Here is a 17,832-nt window from a genome sequence, read left to right as displayed (position 1 = left end):
GATGCAATTCTGCAGGTGAAACAGTTAGCTACAAGGCTAATTTACATGCACATATACGCAAAGCTTACCTTAAGTGCAATTCAGTGGATAAAGCAGTCAACTTTGGAGTTGACATAGCTGCAAATGTAAGTAGACTACAAGTCTGCAAATTTTCACGGCTAGTCTGCATTATTATGGCCTTCATAGCAAGATTAAGTATAACATACTCTTCATATAACCGAGTTTCATGGACTCAAACAGAATAATATATCACAGTCCAAGATGCTACCCATATATATCTCATGTCAAAGCAAAACATTATATGTATTAGAGGAATAGTATGTTGGCATATGAAAACTGCATTAAGAACGAGGAGTACTTGTGGCACCTTAGAGACTAACAAATTTATTTGAGCATGAGCTTTCATGGGTTAAAACCCACTTCATCGGATGCATGCAGTGGAAAATACAGTAGGAAGATATATCTACACAGAGGACATGACAAAATGGATGTTGCCATACTAACTATAACGAGAGTAATCAGTTAAGGTGGGCTATTATCAGCAAGAGGAAAAAAAACTTTTGTAGTGATAATCAGACTGGCCCATTTCCAACAGTTGACAAGAAGGTGTAAGTAACAGTAGGGGAAAAATTAGCATAGGGAAATAGGTTTTACTGCATTGTAATACATAAATATAAGTGGTTAGATTTAAGGTTGTACATACCATCTTAAACTTATTTCCTGTGGATTTAGGATGCTGAACCATGTATCCTTCATGCTCTTGCTGCTAAGCTAAGTTAGCCACCCAAGTATGTACAGCATAAACTTCCTTCAATGAACACTCAGTATGTTCAGTGAGAAAGCTTCATACGAAGTGTATCACACATGCACAGAATATAACAGAGACCATAACTTGATCAAAAGAGATTTTCACGGGAACATCCAAAACCTCTTCCCCACTGAGGTTTTATTTCTGACAATTTTTATCTTTCTACAATTTCAACTGTAGAGCAGCACACAAAATAGCTGCAATTTGTTATTTTATTTTATGAGGGGAATGAACATTAATTGCTTTCCTCAACCAAAAATGATTAAACTATTTTCCCTCTCAAATTTTCCAGGGGGGGGGGGGGGAACATCTTACAAAACTTGGCCTGGAAAAATGTCAGCCTGAAATGATGACGTTCCAAAAAGTGCTGAATGGTTGAAAATCAGGAAACAGAAATACATGCGTAACCATGAATTTGATCCCCTGGTTGTGGCTATAATACCAGCTAATCACAGAAATGTAGGGCTGGAAAAGACCTTGATAAGTCATCAAGTCAAGCCCTCCTGCACTGAGGCAGGATCAAGTAAACCTAGACCAGGGATCAGCAACCTTTGGCACGCAGCCCCCCAGGGAAAGCCACTGATGGGCTGGTTTGTTTACCTGCAGCATCCGCAGGTTCGGCCGAGCACAGCTCCCACTGGCCGCAGTTCGCCGTCCCAGGCCAATGGGGGCTGCGGGAAGCGGCGCGGGCTGAGGGATGTGCTGACCACCCTTCCCTAAACCATCCCTGGCAGGTGTTTGTCCAACCTGTTCTTAAAAACCTCTAAAGATGGGGATTCCACAACCTCCCTTGACAGTCTATTCCAGTGCTTCCTCTCCTTGGACCATTTACCTTGTGGTGGAGAGGACTGTGTGTCCCACTGACTCTCAGAACCGTGTCGTCTGGAGTCTTGTACTCTTGGTAGGACCACCCTTGGTGAACAGGTCAAAGGTGATGTTCCAGATGAAGCACGGTCCAAACTTTACAAGACAGGTCAGGCTATGACTGTTATTATAAGTAACAGTAGACGACACTACCTGTGACTGTTGATGAGAGTATATAGCTACACCTGGCTCCCACTGGAAAGTCCTCTATGGCATACCAGGTGGCCAAGCAGATATGCTCATCTCCCCGGCTGTGAAGATGGATAGTAAGAGCTGTGTGAATGGCCTAGGGAATCAGTTTGGGTGCAGTAGGACCTAATGCCCCATCTACTGCATCCAGACTTGTCTCCAGATGTCTCGACATTGTCGTGCCACTGGATTTAGATAGGCCTGGATGAATGACTGAAGGTGTCTCTGCACAACTTTCCCTCACTTAAATACAATTCATGTGCTAGTCATGACATCAAGTGATGTCATGGTCATCTTCGAACCCAAAGGATGAACAAACAACATTCTTGTGCTTAACTGCCATTATAGTTAAAAAGTTTTTCCCTAATATCTAACCTAAATCTCCCTTGCTGCAGATTTTCATGGAAACATCCAAAACCACTTCCCCACTGAGGTTCTATTTCTGATAACTTTAATCTTTCTACAATTTCAACTACAGAGCAGCACACAAAATGGTTGCAATTTTTTATTATTTGATGAGGGGAATGAGAAACAATTGCTTTCCTCAACCAAAAATGATTAAACTATTTTTCTCCTCAAGTTTTCCAGGGAAAAACAAGTTTTCCAGGATTTTTGTCCTACCTTTAGTAGACATGCAGAACAGCTGATCACAGTCCTCTTTATTAACAGACATCAATTTATTTGAAGACTGTTATAAGGTCCCCCCTCAGCCTTCTTTTCTCAAGATTAAACATGCCCAGAGTATTTTTTAAGCTTTCTTCAAAGGTAAGGTTTTCTAAACATCTTATGATTTTTGTTGTTCTCCTCTGGACTCCAATTTGTCCACATTTCCTAAAGCGTGGCCCCCAGAACTGGACTCAGTACACCTACTGAGGCCTCACCAGTGCCAAGTAGAACAGGAAAATTAGTTCCCCCAAAACATCCCACGGCCCCCATTGGCCTGGAACTGCAAACTGTGGCCAGTGGGAGCTGTGATCGGCTGAACCTGCAGATGCTGCAGGTAAACAAACCGTCCAAGCCCGCCAGCGGCTTTCCTTGATGGGCTACGTGCCAAAAGGTTGCCAATCCCTGCACTAGGCCAATAACCCTGGCAAAAAAGGAAATTAGGTTGGTTTGGCATGATTTGTTCTTGACAAATCCATGCTGACAATTTCTTATAGCCCAAGTATCCTATTGATGCTTACAAACTGATGGTTTAATAAATTTGTTCCATTATCTTTTCAGGTCTTGAAATTAGGCTGACCTGTGTATAATAACTTGGGTCCTCTTTCTTCTCCTTTTTAAAGACAGATACCATGTTTGCCCTTCTCCAATTCTCTGGGACCTCACCGATCCTCCATGAGCTGTTGAAGATAATTGCTAACAGTTCCAAGATTGCTTCAGCTAGTTTCTTAAGGATGAATTTCATCAGGTCCTGACAACTTGAATACATCTAACTTATCTAAATAGTCTTTAGCCTGTTACTTCCTTGTTTTAGTTTGCGTTCTTTCCCCCTTGTTGTTAATATTAATTTTGTTGAGTCTCTGGACACCATTAACCTTCAAAATAGGCATTAATTACCCCAATCTTCTTGATATTGTCTGTTGTTAGCTCTCCTTCCCTGTTAAGTAGAGAACCTATACTTTCCTTCATCTTTCTCTTACTCATAATATACCAGTAATTAAAAAACCTCTTTTTTATTGCCTTTTATGTACCTTGCAAGATGTAACTCGTTTTGTGCCTTAGCCTTTTTGTCCCTATATGCTTAGGCTATTCTTTTGTATTCCTCTTTAGCAATTCATCCATGTTTCCCCCTTTTTGTAGGATTCCTTTTTGATTTTCAGGTCATTCAAGAGCTCCTGGCAGAGCCATATTGGCCTCTTACTATTCTTCCTTCACATCAGGATAGTTTCCAGTTGTGCCTTTAATACTGTCTCCTTGAGAAATTGCCAGATGTCCTGCATTCCCTTTTCCCCTAAATTTTCTTTCCAGGGGACTTTAACAAACTCAAAGAATGGATAGGTAAAAATCTATTCTTATTCTACTGTTCTCATGCTTTGTATTATAATGGGTTGTGGTTTCAGGGGCTCAGCTTGGGAGAAATTTAGTCCTACTCTATTTTAAATCCAGGAAATGCATCCCACAAACATTGGCCTGATATATGACCCTCTAATTCAGTGGCTTTTTTCATGTAACTACCTCTCCGGCAGAGAAAAACTGAGCAAAGTGATTCAGGTGAAATGGTGCATTGACAATTTAAGAGATGATGGAAGGCAGATCACAATTTTACATGACAAACAAAAAGATCTGTAACCTCTGAAGTACAATTTTAACTCAAATCCACTGGGATTAGAGAAACTAGACTCCACACAGCCTATTAAAGAGTCTGAAATAGCCTGAAAGCCCCTTACACTTTTATTCCAGGCATCCGAATACAAAGAGTTAATGCATTTGAAAATTGTGACTGAGAAAGCTCGATAGTTAGAAGCTATAAATTAATTTTTTTCCTAAGGACCATACACAACCTATAGAGGGCTTGATAATACATTAAGAACATATGTCACAAAAAGAATACGCCTTGTAGTGTTTTAAGAGACAGTTTGTTACTTAGACAATGCGTCTAGACATGGCTCAGTGGATGGACTTTTCCAATCTGAGATTTTTTTTTATTTTTATTTTTTTTTTAGCTGAGCAGATGAATATACTGTAGATACTCTTTAAATGCCTCTAGGATTTAAATGCATCATAACAATGCCTTCCATCTTCAGTCAAGTAACATGAGGAATATTTCACACAGAGGATTGCTGGGTCTTTCTTCTTCTTTCCCTCCTTGACCACCTAGGAAGTTCTGTGAACCTCTAAAATCAACAATTCCCAGAAGACCATTATACACAAAGGGAACACTTTTCAAAGTAGGGTGCCAAAATTGCTGTACTAGGATGTTTCATTGGGCATTTAGATAGCTTAAAAACAATAACTGGATGCATAGGTGCTTGATTTTAGGGTACCGAAGTTCAGAAATTGGACTCAAGCCTGTACAAAATACTTGGATCCGTGTGTGTGCACTATTTATTACAACTTAGACTAACAAGTGGCTGAGATAAATGTATAGCCTAAAATATAAAAACTCCAGCACTAAACTGATCAGTGAACTTGAATCAGGTCATATGTCTCTGTGATCCACAACAGCATAAGCCTTTGTATTGTGTAATGCTGGATTGATGATGCCACTTATTTAGGGCAAAAGTGATGTTTATATTTCATTCATATACAATCTTTGCAGTGATGCTTCCACGCTGTATAGAAACTATTATATTATTGGCTTAATCACAATGAGTTTGATTCTTAACATGCATTTTCCAATATATAGTATAGCAGCTTTCATGGGACTGGTAAAATTACTGAACAGCTGTGCAGCTTTTAAACCAGGAGTGGGGGGAAGGGAGAGTCCTTAAAGCAGTTGTATTAGATCTTGCCAATCACAACAAGTTAAGAGAGACAGCTGTAATGCGGCCTCTTTTATTAATGTCACATTCACACACCTCTCTATAAAGTTTTTCGTACCTTACCAATCATAGAATCATAGAATATCAGAGTTGGAAGGGACCTCAGGAGGTCATCTAGTCCAACCCCCTGCTCAAAGCAGGACCAATTCCCAACTAACTCAACCCAGCCAGGGCTTTGTCAAGCCGGGCCTTAAAAACCTCCAAGGAAGGAGATTCCACCACCTCCCTAGGTAACGCATTCCAGTGCTTCACCACCCTCCGAGTGATATAGTGTTTCCTAATATCCAACCTAGACCTCCCCCACTGCAACTTGAGACCATTGCTCCTTGTTCTGTCATCTGCCACCACTGAAAACAGCCGAGCTCCATCCTCTTTGGAACCACCCTTTAAGTAGTTGAAAGCAGCTATCAAATCTCCCCTCATTCTTCTCTTCTGGAGACTAAACAATCCCAGTTCCCTCAGCCTCTCCTCATAAGTCATGTGCTCCAGCCCCCTAATCATTTTTGTTGCCCTCCACTGGACTCTTTCCAATATTTCCACATCCTTCTTGTAGTGTGGGGCCCAAAACTGGACACAGTACTCCAGATGAGGCCTCACCAATGTCGAATAAAGGGGAACGATCACGTTCCTCGATCTGCTGGCAATGCCCCTATTTATACAGCCCAAAATGCCGTTAGCCTTCTTGGCAACAAGGGCACACTGTTGACTCATATCCATCTTCTCGTCCACTGTGACCCCTAGGTCCTTTTCTGCAGAACTGCTACCTAGCCATTCGGTCCCTAGTCTGTAGCAGTGCATAGGATTCTTCCGTCCTAAGTGCAGGACTCTGCACTTGTCCTTGTTGAACCTCATCAGGGTTTTTTTGGCCCAATCCTCTAATTTGTCTAGGTCCCTCTCTATCTGATCCCTACCCTTCAGCATATCTACCACACCTCCCAGTTTAGTGTCATCTGCAAACTTGCTGAGAGTGCAGTCCACACCATCCTCCAGATCATTAATAAAGATATTAAACAAAACTGGCCCCAGGACTGACCCTTGGGGCACTCCACTTGAAACTGGCTGCCAACTAGACATGGAGCCATTGATCACTACCCGTTGAGCCCAACAATCTAGCCAGCTTTCTATCCACCTTACAGTCCATTCATCCAGCCCATACTACTTTAACTTGGCGGCAAGAATACTGTGGGAGACCGTATCAAAAGCTTTGCTAAAGTCAAGGAATAACACATCCACTGCTTTCCCCTCATCCACAGAGCCAGTTATCTCATCATAGAAGGCAATTAGGTTAGTCAGGCACGACTTCATCTTAGTGAATCCATGCTGACTGTTCCTGATCACTTTCCTCTCCTCTAAGTGTTTCATAATTGATTCCTTGAGGACCTGCTCCATGATTTTTCCCGTACACCAGCACAATCCATGATTCTTCTTGTTTGCCTGAACACTTGCTTGAAAACCTATCGATCTGCCTGTCTGTTATGTTCACCTGTATACCTAGCTACCCGTTAACCCAGCTATAGAGCTGTTGATCTTAATCTCCATTCTGTTACTTACTTTTATATCAATCTGTGCACCTCCCTTATGGTTTACCATATATCGGCACCTACCATCTCTTCACATGCTCCTACCTGCTCACCCATTACCATCCTTCACTAACTTCTGTAGGATATACTATAATGTCTTTGCCTCTCTCTCCACATAACTGGTGTCTTAATATTTTCAGCATCCTGTTGATCATAATTTCAATCCTGAGCTATCCTACTGCCTTGGACAGGAGCTTTCTGCTTCCTGAGAATAGAATCTAGTTGCATTCTGATTTGTAGATCTGTAGGGTTCTTTCTTTAAAATCCAGCTGTGCTGTATTCAGTGAAACAATTCTCAAACCTATTGTATTTTTTTTAAAGGCAGTCTTAAAAGCAAGGCTGTAGCTGTGTGTTATTTAACATTCAATGCCAGACCCCAAGAGCAATATGAAGGATAAATGTCAATCAGTTGCAACTTGAATAGTCAAAGAGGCTCATTATGGTCCTTTCATTCTGTTTAAGCTCTTTCGAGTTATACATAGTCATTACAAACTTAGTGATTTTTGACTGCTAAACAAATTGCTTACTGAAGATTTTGCTGCTGCATTTTAACCCAGTTCTTCATGTGAAATCTGCATGTGCAAATTGTGATGGCAATTTGTGAGATGTGGACACCTGTCTGCCAGACAATTGTGAGAATAATAGAGAGGCTTAATGTGAAAAATCTGCCTTGAGGTAAAGTAAATGGAATGTTAGTGGGATACCCAACTTATTTATTTATAATAGGTGCTATTTTTAGGAAAGGTGCTTCTTGTTCTTAAAAACACAACCACTCTAGTTCATAGATTAGGGATGTTTTCTTTATTGGCAGTATTTCTTTAAAACCTCCCACCACTGCAATACTGCTAGTGCAGGCCATTGGTGACAGGAAACAAAAGAAGTAGCAGCACAGACCAGCCACTGACATTTTAACCAAGGCATCAGCAGAATCCATTGAGAGCAGGTCAAGATAATGCTGTGGTAAGGATGCCTGAATTCTGCCTAAAATAGCACTTCATCTATTGCTAGTACTGGTGGAACTACACTAGTGCTACACTCGTGATGTGAAATTTTAAAGATAAATACCACCGTAGACAAAACTGATGGGTACTAACTACCCATACAGCTGAACTTGAGATTAAGCAGATCTATCCATCTTAGATGATGCATAAGTGAGAGGTACCTTTGCACAAAGGCACTAAACAATTAGGGAGCACAGAGTTCAATTGCTACCCAATTCCCTCAGGCAGCAAGGTTAGGCATATATCTATACGTGCCAAGAACTGTGCTTTATTTAAATAGGCATTGTCGAAAGGATGTATCTCCACTTTCACTCTAAACACAGAGAGCCCTGGGTTTAGATTGATTTCTTGTGTTATGGAGTTCCACGACTTGAAATCTACAGTTGAGAATATACTGACCGCCTCACTAAACTAAGCACACCTGAATAGGTATACCATGCTGGCTCCAACTGCATCATTCATGCTGCGAGTACTTGTCTTGGAGGGCTATGGAGGATGAGGCTATCTGAGGTAATACCTCCATGTCAGTTTGCAAATTTCCCCATACCCAGTAGGAAGCATCTCTGCTTAGAGAGATGTTTGTGTGTTCCATTTTAATTCTCTGGTTGTTTTAGTGCTTAGGTTTCCTCTTTATTGAAGAGAATAGAGGAAGAGGAACAACTGGAATTCACCTTGACCGCCCCCCCTACTGATGCAGCCATCAAATGTGCATTGAGTCATTATCAGGAAGGGAAATTTGTGTATGCACACCTCCAATGAGATTCAAGAACTGATCTGACTTAAGAGGCAAAGTCACTGTTATGATGCATCACCGCTCTCTACGCAGTTGCTCAGTCAGAAAAGCAACTCAGATTAATAAGTTCCTTTCAATGACCTGTGCCCACAGGTCATGTTTACCAGCAAGTCTCTTTAAGAATTAAAAGGAGGATTTTTTAAATCATTTACACTCCCCAATTTATTTTTATATTCACTTTCCTATAGGTCATTTGTGTTCTCAGAAAATAATTAATTTGCAATTTATACCATCCAGAACAGTTCCTATCAGCATAAACAAGGGCTGTTATATAATTTGTTATCTGTGTGCATGTAAGACCTTGTAGTGTACCTTTCAAAATGTGCATTTGGAGCTCAAAAAGGGGATAATAATACTGGCTAGATCCAGCTACAGTCTAGACAGGTGAGGTGAAATCTTGCCCAGCCCCCATAGTTTTGAGTTTGTGTCTCAATTGTCATCTACAACCCTATTGCTTATTTTAGTCTAGGACTTTCCCTGAATGGAGATTGTTAGTCATAGAGAATTGTGAAGGAGTTTGGCAATATACACAACCCCCCACCAGAGATTAGGCGGAAGCCTCCAAACTCAATTTCTTTTTTGACCCAGGTCACTTCTAAAAATCAGGTTTCCAGATGTGAAAGGCTTAGTGCATTAACCTCCCTGTAACACCCAGCCATCTGAAAGCTGCTTTTATTATAGAGGCATCTGGTAGCATTGCTATAGTTACAGACCTGGCTGAAATGGCACACATTTATCAAGAGGAACATCTTTCATATGCAGTCTTTTTATTGTATCAACTCAATCTACATTTTTAATAGACATGAGGCAAGATGACGTAATAGTTTATGAATTCACATTTAACCTCTGGACAGCAGACTGCTGAACTTACTTTGGCTGCAATGTATAAGAGTTTGGTGGTCTCAAACTAGTCTTTGTTTGTTCACTCTAAAAACAAAACCTGTTTGACATCACTGGCACTGCCTCCCAAGGGGTCCATTAGGACGAGAGAGCAGGTGGTCTGCTGGTCAGAACTCAGGGGAAGTGGGAATGTTATGGAAGGGAAATCTTCATAGACTCTGTTGGGCTGTGTAACAGTTTACCATCTGCATGCTTGCCCCCAAAATAATTTTGTGCGCTCGTCCACTGTGAAAAAAGAAACCAAACTGTAAATGGTTCCCATCCCTCTATATCACCCCACTCTGAAGAGAGTCAGCAAGATTTTAGAGTAATAAGCAGGATAATTCTTTCTGATATGCCCATCAACACAGATTTATTTATATAAACTATGTGCTCATTCTTTAGCTCACTCAACATCCTGCAGCAGAAATGGAGACCACCATTGTTCTTTGCAACCCTAACAATTGTTTTAGATCTGTTTAGGCCTTCAAAAGCTACCTTCACAAGGAAAGAGGCTTTACGCTCTTTTTTTTTAAGTGAAAGCTGGGATCCCACCTCACATTTCTAGTTTCCCAAAAGCAGGTGGGATTGCAGCAGGGGATATCACTGGGCTTGAAAGTCAGCTCTGGACTGTACTTTAACAAGCCGAATGCTGTTAGCTCCTCCTTTTTACTAAATTGCCTTACTGATACTATTTTGTAAATTGTTCCTGTCTCTTGCCTTATGGGCTCCAAAAGGTGACAATTAGTACATTCATCCAGTGCAGTGTCTGCTCACAGGTTAGCCCTTTAAGTCATGAGATTGTCAGTTCAGAGTCTCTTACACAGTTGCCTTCTTTCAAACAGGTTAGGTGCACAACCTCATACCAAAGAAGATCAGATCCTGCTCTCTTAGGCAGAGAGATCTGCTCTAACAGGGCATTCCTGGTTAGGAAGCGGTATAGCTACAGTGTAATACAGTCCCTAAGGGTTCAGTCTGGCCTTTATAGCACAGAGCAGTTTATATGCTGCTCTAAATAATGCTAAAGGCTGCAACAGTCCCTGGCTGGTTCCAAGACTGGTAGAATGGAAAGATGGCTTAATGAAGTTCAACAAGATTCAGGAATCTGTCCCTTAATTTGCGCATGTGATTAATATGAATGAATGCACAAACTGAGCAATTGCATGTACAAATGGACAATTCTGATCATTTGCACATTTACTCCATCTGTGTGCCTAACCTTCAAAATCCATACTCTTTCACAGAACTTCTGGAAAAGATATGTCACTCTCCAGGTAAACTGCATCTATATTTCCCCTTCATGTCACCAAGGGCACCCACTTTCAGGATCCCTTCCCGTCATCATCTCTGTGGGTAGAAAATCATTGTCTCTCTCCCTTCTGACTGAGATATTTCCAGGTTGAACAGTTCCCTGCCTTCAGCGTGTTATTCCCAGCAAGACTAATAATAGCATAACTTCCCTCAGTTATAAGTTAGCACACAGTTCTCTCTCAGGAAACATATTTTATTCTGGAGATAAACAAACTACAGGAAAAAAACATTTAAAAAAATAAAAGGAACCTACAATTATGCCAATAATCTTACCAGAGAATAATCCCCACCTCCTACCCAATCTCCACAAGGTCAGCATCAGTCCTCCCAACCCTTCCTTCAGGATTGGGGTCCTCCGTGGACCTCCTGATGATTTGCTGGATCAGAACAAAAAGCCCTGAGCATATTGAAAACCAGGCTATTTATCAAAAAATCCTCTCTGTCTGTTGGTCCCTGGAGAATCCAGTTTGAACTAGTATATGCAAAACTCTCCAGAGGTGGCTTCAAAGGGCTGATAACTGGAGGAATTACATTAGCATACCTGCTCCTCCTAGAGAATTTACATACAATCTCGCCATAATAAACAATTGATTTTTAATAAAATGGACCCCAAAGGCATGAAACTCATTTCAATAAGGTCTAAACCAATTCAGTAAGATTTCAGTAAGGTTTGTCCAAGATATTGCAGAATATTGTTATTTCTGTCATAGGATGTTCCATCACTTTATAGATGAGGCACCAGATTTCAGATTAATGGCATACATCCTTTGATAGGTTCCTACCCATTATGCTAGGCACAGTACAAAAGACCCATATCCCCTCCCCCAACAGGTTTACCCCTGAAGACAAAGGATAGGTATACCACACAAGTGAAGTTATCAGAGTGAAGATTGTATTATGAAGACATAGCTAAAGCTTTGGATAACACATTTTTATTAGACATAGGGATTAAACCAAATTCCATGAGGGGGCTGACAGAGTGAGAGTACTTAACAAGGAAGGTGCTTATTGGCTGCATTTTGTGAAAACCGGAAGGAAACTATATGGCAGAGAAAGGAAGTGGCTGCAGTATTCAAGATGGGAGATAATGAAAGCCTGAAAGCATTATAGCTCTAGGGGCAGAAAGGATGGAAAGTATATCTTGGAAATGCTGTGGAGGAATAAATGGCAGAATTTGCGATGACCTGGATGTGGGGCAATGGAGATAGTTAAGGGTCACATTTGGATGTGATTTAAAGTAGAACTATTTACTAGATCACACATTTCAGTGGCAGCAGCAAGGTACCACGAAGATTCTCACCTATTTTATTTAAGTCTCCTTTAAACACCTACTGAAATCTCTGAAACATCATGGCTATGCTGACCAATACACTTGCGCACACATGGAACAGGTCCTCTGGTAGATACTCTTTCACAGCAATCTGTTCTTCTTACCTCATAGAGTGTAATGATACCATTGGTCTCATTTGGAGGCTTCCACTGAACATAGATCTTTTCTTCAAAGGGTCCTCCTTGGATAGATTCTAGGGGAACAGGTCCAGGAACTATAAAAGAAAAGAGTGGAAAGTCAGTAACTCTCCACAACAGTCTCCTGTGTATCCCAGAGAGGCTGAAGTCTTCCAGCAATGGTGCTCTAGAGCTGAGAAAACATACACTCTGGGCCAAACGGGAACATTTAAAAAGGTATTAGTACCCATTACTATTGGTCCATTCTTGACCTTGGGGTCCAAACATGAAAACTCACGTACTGAATATTAACAACAAACACTCTAATGTAAAGTCGCTGCTATCTTCCAATGTTTCAGTGATCCACTATACCTAGCTCCATCAGCATGACAGAGGCAACTTATTGAGAGTATTTATCACAGAATCAGAGGTTATAGAAGATACAAATAGCAACTTAATGTATTGCCAGCTAGTGCTTTGTTTGTATATCTGCACACACCCCAGGTTTCCCTATCCCCAACATGATCATGCAAGAAATTGCCTACTTCTATTGCCAAGAAATTATGCATTTATAATTGTACCATTTATCACGTATCCAGGTATCTATAGATATTTCATTTTGTTATTAAATGTGTATATTTTATTTTCCAACTTACCTCATTTCTTTTAAATATTAAAACAATACAAATACATTCCCTACATAAAAATAAATTGAACAAGTGTGCATGATTTAACATAGCCTCAAATATAGCAACTTGTGTCATACAGTCATAATACATAGAACCTCAGAGTTACAAATACCTCAGAGGTTGTTCGTAACTCTGAAATGTTCATAACTCTCAACAAAATGTTATGGTTCTTTCAAAAGTTTACAACTGAACATTGATTTAATACAGCTTTGAAACTTTACTATGTGGAATAAAAAAGCTGCTTTCCCTTTATTTTAGTAGTAGTATACGTTTAACACAGTACTGTACTGTGTTTATTTGTTTTGTTTGTCTCTGCTGCTTCCTGATTGTGTAGTACAGGGATGGGCAAACTTTTTGGGCCAAGGGCCACATCTGGGTGGGGAAATTGTACGCAGGGTCGGGGCAGGGGGTTGGGGTACGGGAGGGAGGGAGTGCAGGGTGTGGGAGGGGGTGTGGTGTGCAGGAAGGGGCTTGGGGCAAGGGATTGGGGCAGAGGAGGGGTGTGGGGTGTATGAGGGGGCTTGGAAGGGGGTTGGGGTGCAGGAGGGGGTTCAGGGTAGGTGTGCAGGAGGGGTGCAGACTGCGGCAGGGGGCTCAGGGCAGGGGTTTGGGGTGCGGGGTATACAAGGGGGCTCAAGGCAGGGAGTTGAGGTGCGATGTGCAGGCAGGGGGCTTAGGGCAGGGAGTTGGGGGGCAGGGGGGGTTCGGGCTCCAGCCCGGCGCTGCTTACCTAAACCGGCTCCAGGATGGTAGCCCTGTATGCCTACCCTGTATGCCTACCCTGTCCCCAGCCCCGCGCTGCTCTAGGAAGCGCTGCGGCCTCTGGGGGAGAGGGGGCGGAGGACTCCACGTGTGCTACCCTTGCCGCGCCTCCAGGTACCTCCCCCAAAGCTCCCATTGGCCGCAGTTCCCTGTTCCCGGCCAATGGGAGCTGCGGGGAGCGGGACCTGGAGGCAAGGGCAACGCCAGGAGTGGGGCCACAAGAATGTGGTGTCGGCCGCTTGTGAGAGCGTTGCGGGGCCCGTGGCCCCACAGGGGGCAATCCCGCAGGCCGGATCCAAAGCCCTGAGGGGCCGGATCTGGCCTGAGTGCCGTAGTTTGCCCACCCTGGTGTAGTACTTCTGTTTCCAAATGAAGTATCTGGTTGACTGGTCAGTTTGTAACTCTGATGTTCCTAACTCTGAGGTTCTACTGTAGTAATATTTAGCTCTTACAAAGTACTTTCACCAAAGTCCTCTCTACAGAAGTGATTAAACAATATTATCCCCACTTCGCAGAAGTGGTAACTGAGGCACAAACATGCTTAGATCTCAATAGTGCTCACATGGATCCACTGCAGAATTGGAAGCTGAATAACTTTAAGTCACATAGAAAATCAGTGATGGAGCTGAGAACAAAACACAGTTTGGTACTCTGCTTACTGGACTAGGTGACCCATAATTCAGGAGACACAACAATAAACACCCCTACTGTTGTTGCTGGGTCAACACATACTGATCTAACCTTTCAAGCTTTACTTCAACAGCACATTGTCTTAAACCTTAGATGACAGTGCCAGTAAATATTTGTTTATATAAGATTTGCTTAAGTACTCTGTAGGAGTCATTTGTCTCAAAAGTGTAATGGATTTGTGTTTAAAGCATCAGATATAACAGGATTCATGCTTTATTTGTTTTGTGTATGCCACTGAGTTTAAAATAGCATAAGACTTCGGTTTTGTGTACAAGCAAAACCAACCTAAAATAACTAGGGATTGAGCCATGAAGACCTCCTTTAAGATGTAAATAAATGAGCTAAGCCAAATTTTCTTCTTTTCTTCCCAGCCTTTTGGATAATTTTATTCCCTATCTTATCTCCGGTTTCCTGTCTGAGGTAATCTTCCATCATCATCACAAACAATTCTTTAATGGGTTCCTTTTCTTTCCCTTTTGCTCTGTGTGCACTTTCTGGTTGAGTTCTAGGAATAAAGTTATTCACGTCATAATTTTATTCTTAAAATGTATTTACAGGCAGAATGCTAACTACTACAATCTTCTTTGTCTTTTGGACATTGATGTAGAATTAAACCAGGCACTTTCCAATCACTGAGTGAAGCTATGATGGAAGGAAATACCCAGTATGAAGGACTGATATTGCACAGCTGTATCTTTCTCTTCTTTAATGGATGGACATCTTTGTTTATGTATCAGCAACAGGAAGTGTTTTCATTTTGTTTTGTTTTTTGCTACAGTCAGTATTTAAGGATCAGCTCTGGCTTCAGAAAAAATTAAACGGTCTTCAGCTTGGTGCACAAGTAATGCAGCTACCGATGACAGCCAGACAATGGAGAACACATTCAAGAGCCACTCCTTTCTGCTGTGGTGAAGATTCCCCAGAAGGAAGATTAAGATTTGCCGTATTCAAGAGTAAGAGAGAGAGAGATTCCCATTTGGCTCACATTGCAAAGCTGCAGCCTATTAACTAGTAGGGTCATGATTTAAGTATAAGATGTCGTAAAGAGGATAAACAAAGGAAGGCCAATTGTTAGCCATGGCCACTTCAGTTGTATGTCCAAATCCCACACCTGGACGCTCAACTTGGTATGCAGGCACATGAGTTCCTGCATTACACACTGTGACAAAGTTCCTCCTCAATCTTGGTGGGTCCTGCGCTTATTGACAGATTTTTCTTACCTCAGAGATTCACCATGTGGGTTGGGGAACAGCCCAGAGACCTTCCTCTCTGGAAGAACCCACAGTCCAAGTCAATTGGGAGGTCTGGGGGGGAAACCTGGGCCCGCCCTCTACTCCGGGTTCCAGCCCAGGGCCCTGTGGACTGCAGCTGTCTATAGTGCCTCCTGTAACAGCTGCATGACAGCTACAACTCCCTGGGCTACCTCCCCATGACCTCCTCCAAACACCTTCCTTATTCTCACCACAGGTCCTTCCTCCTGGTGTCTGATAACGCTTGTGTTCCTCAGTCCTCCAGCAGCACACCCTCTCACTCTCAGCTCCTTGCACCTCTTGCTCCCAGCTCCTCACACTCACGCCACAAACTGAAGTGAGCTCCTTTTAAAACCCAGGTGCCCTGATTAGCCTGCCTTAATTGATTCTAACAGCTTCTTCTTAATTGGCTCCAGGTGTCCTAATTAGCCTGCCTGCCTTAACTGGTTCTCACAGGTTCCTGATTACTCTAGTGCAGCCCCTGCTCTGGTCACTCAGGGAACAGAAAACTACTCATCCAGTGACCAGTATATTTGCCCTCTACCAGACTCCTGTACCCCACTGGTCTAGGTCTGTCACAACACCTAAGTAGCAATAACCGCATCCAAATGTGAGATGTAACTTCCTATTAAGCTGGTCAGATTGAGAAGCTGTACAGTTTGTCCAACCAACTGGTGGGAGACGGACAACTGTAGTATCTGGTCACCAGCTTGCTCACACCACAGTTCTCTCTCGGCAGTATCACATGAAAGGCTATGACACCTCCAGTTTGGTTTGATCACATTTTGGCTCGTTTAAGTGGGCATACTGGTGGAGGCGGGGTTGACATGTTTGAGAGATTAGACTCCCCTAGACCAGATGTTTTACTAACACTCAGTGGGAGGGAGAGCAGGGGACATGGAAAAATCTTTAAAAATAGTACTATTTGAGTAAACATTGACTGATGGAAAGAACCTCACAAGAGCTCCATTTTACTAAGTGGAAAAAAGAATAAAGGAATATTGCAAGTTCTCCTGAAAACCTCGAACAAGGAACTTTGAAATAAGTGTGCCATCTCTGGACAAGTTGGTTCAGCATGCTTGAGGCTAACAGACACAAAAGAGTGTTAGTATCTTGCATAAACCGTAGACAGGCAAAAGTACAGATGGACTTATAGGAGAAAGGATTGTCTCCTCAAGATTACAAAGTGTTCAGTGGGCATAAGAGGCCAGGAGATTGAGGAAACTTGGTCTCCAGAAATGAGGTGGTGAACTGAAGACGTTTAGGGCCAAGTTCTGTTCTGACATATAGCTGTGAGAGTATGCAGCTGTAAGAGTACAGATGAGGTCCAGAGTTTACCACATATTATATAGGATTATGGCTCAGACACAAATAAGACACATGCATAGACCCTTGGATTCTCCATTTGTGCACTTTGGTTACATTCGTGGAGATCAGTGCACTGCCCAAGAAACACCCTTTGGTGTCATAGAACAGCTACGCCAAACCACTCCACAGTTCCCACTGAAGCTCTGAGGTTGCAACAGCTCCCACAGTAGCTATACCTCTTTATCGTATGAGGCAATGACTAGTGCAACTGCACAGTGATGGATCTATCACACCTCCTCCAATGCTTCCCCTGTTTCTTCCCCACACCTCAAAATCCTTGTAGGACAGCACAGAGATCTGACTCACGAAACTGTGCTCCATCCAGGAGATATATACCCCTGTATGGCTTCAATAACTCTTGCTGCCTGTGCAGCAGAACAACCCTGGTTCCAATGCATTTGATGAGCTCCACATTCAGGGGAGGAAGCAGGGTTTTCCCTTTTAGGAAAACAAAACTATTTTGCCCTTAGAAGGGGGGCCTGGAAGAATTAGAGAAGATAGAACACTTGCATGGTCTTCATCAGAAATTGTTTTCCTCATGTAACCTCCCCTTCTCCCAATACCTTTTCAAAGATCCACTGATCTCCCAGACCTACTGACCATCACCACAGCTCATAATCTCTGTCCAGGAGCAATAGAGATGGAATGCACAATATCTTAGGATACTACATGAAGTGGCTAGCACAGACACTGCAGAAAACAATGGCAGAGGCACCA

The 17,832-nt window shown here is 42.3% G+C and overlaps 1 protein-coding gene across 4 annotated transcripts in view; it reads right to left on the bottom strand.

The window, feature by feature from the left end:
• PTPRT (protein tyrosine phosphatase receptor type T) overlaps positions 1-17,832 on the bottom strand; it is a 699,175-nt gene that overhangs the window by 219,412 nt on the left and 461,931 nt on the right. For all 4 annotated transcript variants that reach the window (XM_054046511.1, XM_054046508.1, XM_054046510.1 and 1 more), the window contains exon 9: positions 12,345-12,454. In XM_054046511.1, the coding sequence (XP_053902486.1) occupies positions 12,345-12,454 (110 nt within the window). The remainder of the gene's footprint in view (positions 1-12,344; positions 12,455-17,832) is intronic.

The sequence above is a fragment of the Malaclemys terrapin genome, chromosome 12 (genome assembly GCF_027887155.1).
Source record: "Malaclemys terrapin pileata isolate rMalTer1 chromosome 12, rMalTer1.hap1, whole genome shotgun sequence".
Lineage (NCBI taxonomy): Eukaryota > Metazoa > Chordata > Testudines > Emydidae > Malaclemys > Malaclemys terrapin.
Note: the sequence above shows the minus strand (reverse complement) of the source record. Positions and strands in the feature narration are given on the sequence as shown.